Source organism: Arthrobotrys flagrans (assembly GCF_004000055.1).
Source record: "Arthrobotrys flagrans strain CBS H-5679 chromosome Unknown unitig_15, whole genome shotgun sequence".
Lineage (NCBI taxonomy): Eukaryota > Fungi > Ascomycota > Orbiliomycetes > Orbiliales > Orbiliaceae > Arthrobotrys > Arthrobotrys flagrans.
In genome coordinates this window covers 880233-889096 of record NW_027137545.1, presented here as the reverse complement: position 1 = coordinate 889096, position 8864 = coordinate 880233, and the positions used below count along the sequence as shown (strand labels likewise).

The 8864-nt window shown below is 41.6% G+C and overlaps 2 protein-coding genes across 2 annotated transcripts; one reads left to right on the top strand and one right to left on the bottom strand.

Annotated features, from left to right (window-relative positions):
• Positions 1-1518: 1518 nt before the first annotated feature.
• Positions 1519-3982, bottom strand: DFL_000211 (uncharacterized protein; the record flags this gene model as incomplete). The annotated part of the gene is made up of 7 exons (XM_067630849.1): positions 1519-2462; positions 2517-2954; positions 3023-3054; positions 3108-3116; positions 3184-3254; positions 3314-3553; positions 3611-3982. The coding sequence occupies 7 exons, from the start codon at positions 3980-3982 to the stop codon at positions 1519-1521; spliced, it is 2106 nt and encodes a 701-aa protein (XP_067494739.1).
• A 2283-nt stretch (positions 3983-6265) lies between these two features.
• DFL_000210 (uncharacterized protein) lies at positions 6266-7978 on the top strand (the record flags this gene model as incomplete). Its single annotated transcript, XM_067630838.1, has 1 exon — positions 6266-7978. One exon carries the CDS (start codon positions 6266-6268, stop codon positions 7976-7978), a length of 1713 nt encoding a protein of 570 aa, XP_067494738.1.
• Between the last annotated feature and the right edge of the window lie 886 nt (positions 7979-8864).

Below are 8864 nucleotides of genomic sequence, written 5' to 3'. Positions count from 1 at the left end.
TTTCAATAAGCAAACAATTTCTAAAGAAAACATTAATAAACTTCAAAAAATAAAAAAAATAAAAACTAAAAAAATAAAAATAAAAAATAAAGAATTTAGGATCTCAAAAGCAAATGTCTTCAATAAAAATCTTAAGAAAAAACTGGTAGCTAAGATAAAGGCCCAAACAGCAAAAAATGAAGCTGCTAAGCAGCGTAAGACCATAAGAGAAACCATTACAGTTCAAGTTCAATTAGTTGCGGAAGATTAAATTAAATTATTTTATTTAAGAATTTTTCCCGTCGAATCGACGAAATAATGTCTATATTAATATATATACTATATATTTTCAAGTTTGTGTTGGCTCGAATGCCTGGTGTGGCTAGTGTTGTCACGTATGGGTACTAAACTTTTAGTCACGGTTAAGTTAAATATAGATATTATTTAAGGATTAGAGACGCTTGGACTATATAATAAAATATATAATATATAATTATTGATGCAAAACTCTTCTGATAATTTAAAAATGGTGTTGATAAAATATTTTGTAGTTAATAATTAACATCTATGTTTATAATGATCGATTATTCTACTAGATATCAATACATTGTATTTTCTATTTATAAAGCAATACGGACCGACCCGCCTATTACATTATCACTACATAAATAAATTATAAAAAGGAAGGGGAGTAGTTTAGTAAAAATTTATTATATAGTTTCCTAAAAATGGGGGTTTAGCTATATTAGCATTTAAAATCACTTCTAATTGATAAATAGTTAATTTTTTAAAATAATTGGATAAATAGTAAAATTGATTTATATGCAAATTAAAGGAGTAATCTGATATTATGGTAATTATAATATGGTTTAATAGAAGTATCAGAATCTAAGTTTAGTGTTTGGCTGACCGAATGTCTTATATATGAAGTTTTACTTTGAGATTTCACAAGAAACCAGAACTTGTTTGGTGAAGAAATCTCTGCAGTGAAAACTCTGTAAAATCTTTGCTCTATGGAAATGTATACAAAAAGTGACCGAAGGCAGTCTTTCGAGGAAGACAGACAAGTTCTAAGCAATAGAAGAAACCATATATTTCAACAGGATTGACTGTTCTACGGTAACATACTAATAGCTGTACTGAATTATCAAGAGTCTCAAAACTGTATCATGTTGAAAGTAAACCTTGATGGCTAATTATCAAAACAAGAGCTATACGGTTGTCCCTCCTAATCGACTCATTTTTCTTTTACAATCCTTGACCAGGCTAGAATGAAGAAGAGAATACGACAGGTCGTATGTAGAATAAATTGAATATTTTATCTACGTTACAACTTCAGAGTGCAACAATCAAAGTGCCGCAGGAGTAAACGTTTAAATCAACAATCCGTAAGAAAAAATGTTAATATATCACAGTTTTCCTCAGGAGAAACGCAATCTCGGATACAAGCAGACTCTGCGGAAAGATTGCTAAGAATGAAACATCGATTATCAATTCGACATACAAAAAAAAGGCTAAGGCGATGCACATAAATAACCTTCAGATTCCAGAATCATCTTGTAGTGGCACATATCCTTGGAATTCGCATTTATGATCGTAGAATCCCCCCCATGCACTACATTGCTCATAAAACGGTTCAACAATTTCATACGGAGATATATAAGGTGTCCTGATATCGTCAAATCTCTCAATGAATTGGAGAGCAAGACCTGCACTAGCGTGCCAAGCGATATGACAGTGTATCAGCCAGGTTCCGGGATTGTCGAGGCGGAATGCAATAACGATAAATCCATTTTTAGGTAAGAGTATCACATCTCTTCTAGCTGGGTTGTTGAGATTCAGTGAATAGTTCTGGCTCGGGTCGTATGGATCACTTTCTTGGCGTAATACGACAAAGTCGTGACCATGAAGATGAATTGGATGGGCTGCAGGAATCGCGTAGGTATTATTTCCAGCCGAATTCGTCCAGTTACCCTCAATAATGAAGGCTTTCCAATCATCTGCCGTTCCATTAAGCCAAACAGGGGCGTAGTTAACGGGATCGATCGTGTCTTCCAAAACGTTTTTTAAAGAGGGATCCGACCAATTAATTTTGAAAGTAAAGTTATTCAAACTCCAGTGAGCAACACTGGGTTGATCGACATCTGCCTCACGGATGACTTGAAAACCTTCGAATGCATCACGGCCCGATAAAACGGATGGGACACCGGTGATAACTCGTGGTACCACTGGTACCAAACCTGCTATGTCTTCATCCAAGCATAGAGTATTGAAAGGGTCGGCGTCTGATTGTGTTGGAATAGCAGCAACTTGATCATAGCTGAGAACACCTTGGCGGCACTCTTCGTAGCTAGTGCCCCCCGATAAAGGAGGTTGAGAAGTATCACCAGCGCAAACATTCCCACAATTCCGAAGCTTGATCCAGAAATTTTTGTTTTTGCTTGTATCAGCGTTGGCAGTCACGATGACTTCGTAGCGTTGACCTAAAGAACTTAGTAACATAATGGCAACGGATTAAAGGGGGCGGGTTACCTTACCAATGGCTATAGTCAGGTTGGAGGCCGTATAGGGCATAATAGGTACAAAGTCTGTACTTATGACTTCGAGGTCGTGACCATCAATCCAAAACGTGAGATGAGAGGTCACGGAAGTGTTGACAATACGAAATTTATATCTCTTTCCAGTTTGCACGGTTGTATTATAAATTGATGTAACCGGCCGGCAATGTGGGTCACTTAAATCGCATCCTGGACTAACAATGCCAGTGCTAGAAACCGTCGTAAAATTTCCCATTCCATTAATCAACTTTGAGTCGGAGCTTGGAGGCCCGCCACCGTGTGCCTCTATCTCGCGGTAATATACTGAAAAGGCATCTTCGTGATACCAGTCGCCAATCAATAGAGGTCCACTATCGAAATCATAATTGGTCGATGATGGACCATACAGTACGAGAGGACCGAGAATTCCATTCGCATCTGCATAAAATGTAAGTCCACTACGATTTTCGACGCCAAAAACTGTATATTTGGGAAGCACGACTCACATTGAAGGCTGTATAAAACGAACACAAATGCCCTAGTTATTATAACAGCTCTGGTAAGTTAATGGCCGGGTTCTTAAGATCTTACCTAAAGTGACTACATACGGTCGAGAAACACGTTAGCAGGCAAAGCGAAGTCGCAGAGAAGGTATCTAACTACTCACCTATGATACCAAGATGATCCATACTGAGTTGCATTCCAAAAGTATGTCATCGTATTGTTACCTTCTATGGGCTGATAATCGTTAGTTAAACTGCTTTTCTCCACGCAAAGATCAAGGAGTTGGCAAATACAGGAATAGGGCATTGAGTGACTCCAGCAACACCATCTGCGTACGTGGTATTCCATTGTCTTAAACCGTGGAAGTGAATAGAAGATCCATTGCAATTTTGCAGCAGATTCTTCACAGTGATTTCGAAGCTATCACCCCAATTACCCCACAGAACTGGACCGGGATATGTCCCGTTGATAAGTGTGGCATTGACACAATATCCGTCTGGGCAAATAACTTTGTTCTCCAGCTCAATGTAATACTACCACAAAATTAGCGTTGATACACCAATGGAATCTTTGGATTAAACTGCACGTACCTTCCTAGTGATTCCAGGAGGTGTGTTCGCAATATGCTCATAGTCTGTGTTGATACTGGTGCCATTGCACCAGATTGAACGATCGTTGGGAGTATTGCATTGGTCGTCTGAAAACTTAACGACTCGGCTAGAGTATCCAAGAGCTGACTCTCGAATGTAACTTATTCCTAGAAATAAGAGAAGGATGATAGTTCCGCCGACTATTAAATGCGTCTTATTCTCTGAAATAGAGTTGAGAACCGGGTTCGGTTGAATGAAGTCCTCGACACCGGGCTCGACCCCCGTTGGATTTGCCGCATCGTCCTCTGGTAAGGGCTCTGACATCTGCCGTTGCGGCGTCCGTCTTCGGAGTCGACTTTCCCGGTCAGCCATTTCACTTTATGATGAGGTGACCAAGGTCTTCCGTTGCCTCAACTGTTCTTCTAGAACCCATTGACGAATTAGCTTCCAAAATCAAAGTGAATTCCATTCATAAATACTCACTTTATCATATATTTGATTGTAGTGACTGCTCAAGCGCTCGTGGTTGACGAGTAGCCTGTCATACCCAAAGGAAAGTGGAAATTTTATTCCTCGATCTTGTTAGTAATGGAAATATAGACTTTGCAGGACTCCCTTCGGCTGACAAGACTACGAGGGGTAGCATCGAAGCTTTTATCGGCCTGGCGGGGCCGTCGTACAGCATGTGGATGCTTAGCTGAGTTCGAATAACCGCACTACCTATGAGATGCTTTGCTGCAAGACAAAACATGCAGTAGCATAGTTTATAGGACCAATGAAACACCCCTTGCGAGTGAACAAAGTTTAGTAGATTGTTATAGTGCAAATAGACAAGAGTCAACAGCCAACTACCTATTGGTGGATTAGGATAATGTGATAAACGCCCACTCTATAGCTATATTATACATTCAGCCTTTGACGTGCTACGCTTAGAGCGTTTAAACAAGGAATACTTTCATCAGCTGGTATAGAAGCCACTACGGCACTACTTGGCCAGCAAGATGTTCAGCCTGAACTTTAATAATTATATAATATTTATTGACAAAGAAATATATTTAGATACGTAAGAGCATTTAGTATAGAAATGCATATATACAAGCAATGGACTTGCTATGCATGTGATGTGAATGAAAAAGATCTACCATACCATAAGTGGAAAACCTGAACAATTGATGCGTCGATGAGGGATTTACTGGCAAACCATTTTAGAATCTGTTCTCTTACCCCTCACTTGCAATTTGTAATGGAAGATATCGGACTATTCAATCTTCTTCTTGTGATGCAATGTTCTTCAAATGTTCTGCGGTTGACGTCTGCTGACAACGCAGAAACAAGTAGACTGCATACAAGTTGGGTGTTTCTACAGATCTTTTGCTCTGAGAAACCTTCATTTGCTCCACATTTCTGCTTTAGGCTGTTGCCACTAGCTCCTTTTGGCCTGCGGCTGGCAAGCAAGATGCAAGCCATCTTCCGAGTGCGAGCCGTCTCCCGATTGCGAGCCGTCCTCCCGCCCCCGAGTGCGATTCCTGTTTCATCTTTGCTGGATATCGCAAGATCACCTACATATTAATGCAGATATCTACAAAATCAATCTGCTGGGGAGTGTCCCCGCTTTTTTCTAGATTTTTATGGCTGATAACTAGTAGTGTTAGAAGACAATACAATGGGTTTGAGTTTTAATCTAGCACGAAGATGCTTCCCATATGTTGTAATTTTAGGAGTGACAACACATTTGAATAGTCTTTCAAAGTTAGTATTTTTATGTCAAGATCCCTGCAACAGGTAACACAGGTTAGAGAATTTTGTAGTTGTAATTTGACTACGGCAAAACTTTATATTAACTCCGGGGTCCAGAGCCTTGGATTTTGGGCCAATTAACCCAATTTGGGGAGTACTTCCTTGGTATTAGTGCGATTATCTCAGCAGGACACGGATTGATTCACGGCTCCATATTATGCGGAGTTATGCAGGATGCACAACGGAATACGGGTTAGCTGGACGGAAACATTCCGTCTCGGGCCTTATCCTACGAAGCCTATAGTTCTCTATCATCGAATTTCCAAACTCAAAAGTTTGCTAGTTCATATCCCCGTTTTGTCAAAAGTACTGTGGTGCTAAAACATACGTATATGCAGCCGTTAGCCGAAAGTTGTATTAGAGAGAGAGGAAAGCCAATGATACTTGCATATGCATATGCATACGCGTATAGAAAAGACGAAAAGTTATAGTTCATCGCATTTACCCAGTATCTGCAAATTTAGGAGGCGTTTGATCCATTGTGCTGCTATCTTCCCGAGCTCTATGGCTGTATAGGAGGCAATATCTACATTCTCCTTGTCGATTATTTCAACAGCCTCACTTTGAAAATTCAGTGCAACTGCATTGATCAGCTGGGCTTCTATACACAAGAAGTCTCGTTGATACTGACTGGGGAGAACAGGCCGGGGCCGTTAGTGGGACTGACAGAAGAATTCTGTTTCCCCATCATGATATCAATAGCCAGATATGTGCCCGTTAAAAGATATAAAACCCGAGTATTACCCCTTTTCAACTTAATTTATAGACTCAGAAACCTCAAAGCATACATTCACAAAATATTGAAATATACCAATATCTGATAAATTTCTCATCGTTGAATCCCAAGAGCAAACCATCATGGAGACCTCAGCGACTATCATTCTCAATCCCCCCGAGCCTCGAAAGCGAGTCTCCCTACAAAAGATGCAGGAAGACTATGACAGCGGCAACAGGCAACCTTTGCGAGACCTAATCAAGGCTTGGAAGGGAATCCAGGAACTTCCACCTAGCGATCCCAACTCATTCTTCACAATCGCCGGATATCATGGCGAACCTTTCCGCGGACCTGGTGCTGGAAGCACAAGCCTAGGTTGGTGGGGAGGATTCTGCCATCACGGCAATGTGCTCTTCCCAACGTGGCACCGAGCCTATGTCTTGCGTCTCGAGAATGCACTACGTTCTATTCAGGGCTGTGAGCATGTTACCATGCCTTTCTGGGATGAATGTTTAGTTGTGTCTTCGATATTGGAACAGAATGATTCCGAACAGCAGCCTCCACAAAGTGACCCAGATCAGGCTCTCCCTCGACTTCCATCCCAACCACCCGTCATACCTACGGTTCTTACTAGCAAGACCTTCGATCTCGAGGATGGTCAAGGACCAATTCTAAACCCTCTATACTCCTATACTCTTGCGAAAGAAATTAAGGATCTAGCCGGCGATGACGCCGATTATAGCAAGCCAGAAGGATATACAACTGTGAGATATCCTCTCTCAGGACTTGTGGGCGGGAAAGACGTTGTCAATTCGATTGACCACAATAGAATCTACGCGGACGAATCAAAGAACTGCGACCTGCTAAATGCGAACGTTCTCAACTGGCTCACGGGTAGTATCAAAATCACGCCTGATCCCGGTGCCCCCACAAGATACCCGGACACATTTTCAGTTTATGAGCGATTCAAGAGATGTCTCGAGGCAGAAAAATACAATATCTTTTCCAACACAACCTCCCAAGCATATTGGATCGAGAAGGATGGACATGCCGGTCGAAACTACTATGAATCCCTCGAGAGCCCACATAATGCAATTCACCTTGCTGTCGGTGGTTTCTATGTTCCCGGCGAATACGATGCTGATGAGATTCTCGGAGCCAACGGTGATATGGGCGAGAACGACACTGCGGCATTTGATCCCATCTTTTTCTTCCATCATTGCTTCATTGACCACGTTTTCTGGCTTTGGCAGCAAAGAAACGGCAAAACCAATGATTTGGGTCTCGTCCTCGACTATAATGACCCAGGGTTGAACTCCACTGGTGTTGCAGGAGTCGCACAAGGCGAGATGCTTTCTCTCGACACAAAACTCTACCCCTTTGAGTATACTTCGAGGGGTGTGGTCAATATCGAACAGCAGCTTAAATACACATACGGCCCTAGTTCATTGTCTCAATATGCTCTACCACCTGATCATGGTGGGTTTACTATCCCTTCTTTCCGCAAAAAGTTGGGTGGTACGGTTGAAATCTCTGGTCTCAGTAGGGATGCTATTTCTGGCTCCTTTGTGGTTGAAATACGCGCTTCCAGAACCGTCAATGGCAAGAAGGAGGAACATCTAGTTGATAGACAGGCGATACTTAGCCGATGGGGCATCCAGGGTTGTTTGAACTGTAGAAACCATCTTGAGTTGAAGTCATTCGCACCGGTGCAACAGTCCCTTTTGGATGAGCCAGGCGAAGGTTGGGCCTTTAAGTCTACTGTTAAAGACCGCAAATATTCCGGTATCGCCAAACCACACTTGGAACTCAACCCAAAGGGTGTTACTGCTGCCTTGAATTTTGTTAAGTTTTGATTCGATTCATCATTCTACTTCTAGTCAGTTCGACCAATTCGACCATCACAATTGTGTAATCAATTTCAATACAATCTTTCCGAGGAATTTCCCGGGTACTTGGCAGTCGTAAATGTAACAGATCTCCCTTAAATCTTATAATAGTTATGTCGTACTGTATACGCCTTTGATAGAACAGTCAGACCTGCAATCTGAATGACAGTCTAAACTCGGGACAATTTCCACCTCCTTTCCTCCATCTACAATTCAGATGATTAGAAAGTAGAATCAATAGCTAAAAGCAATGGGTCGGCCGTAGTTCGTCTCGTAATATACGACGTTTCGTTGACAGGCCGTGGTATTATATAAATCTTGAGTGAGGCACGGACCTAATCATCTTGGAAATCGTGTTGGCACTGTGCCGTCGAATTCAAACGCCCCTTCGAACACTTTACTCGAAGTGGAGAACATCTACGTTCCAAAAGAACATATTTTCGTGATTAGTTTCTATTTTATAAGCAACGCTCGGTATATACACGTAGTATGGCCCAATCAACGAAACCAAGCCCAATAATATGTAAGTAAACGACCGCCCCTTGTATAATTCAGCCGTCCAGATAATAAAACGTAACGAAGCGAAATTCAATTTGTTCATAGTGGACAAGGTCCATGCCGAGGTGCGTTGACGACGTTATATCAGGGCCCTGTGCTTCCTTCTTCATTGATAAAGATGTTCAGGATATGGAAGTCCTCTGGATACAACTCTGGGCTTCCAATTCCCTCTATTAAATCCCAGAAGCTCTCCGCCGAGAGATCGAGCTCTAACACATTGCCAACGCGGTAGGAAGTTTCATACCGATACAACAGAAGATCTAACGTACCAGTCACACCCATTTAATATCGGCTT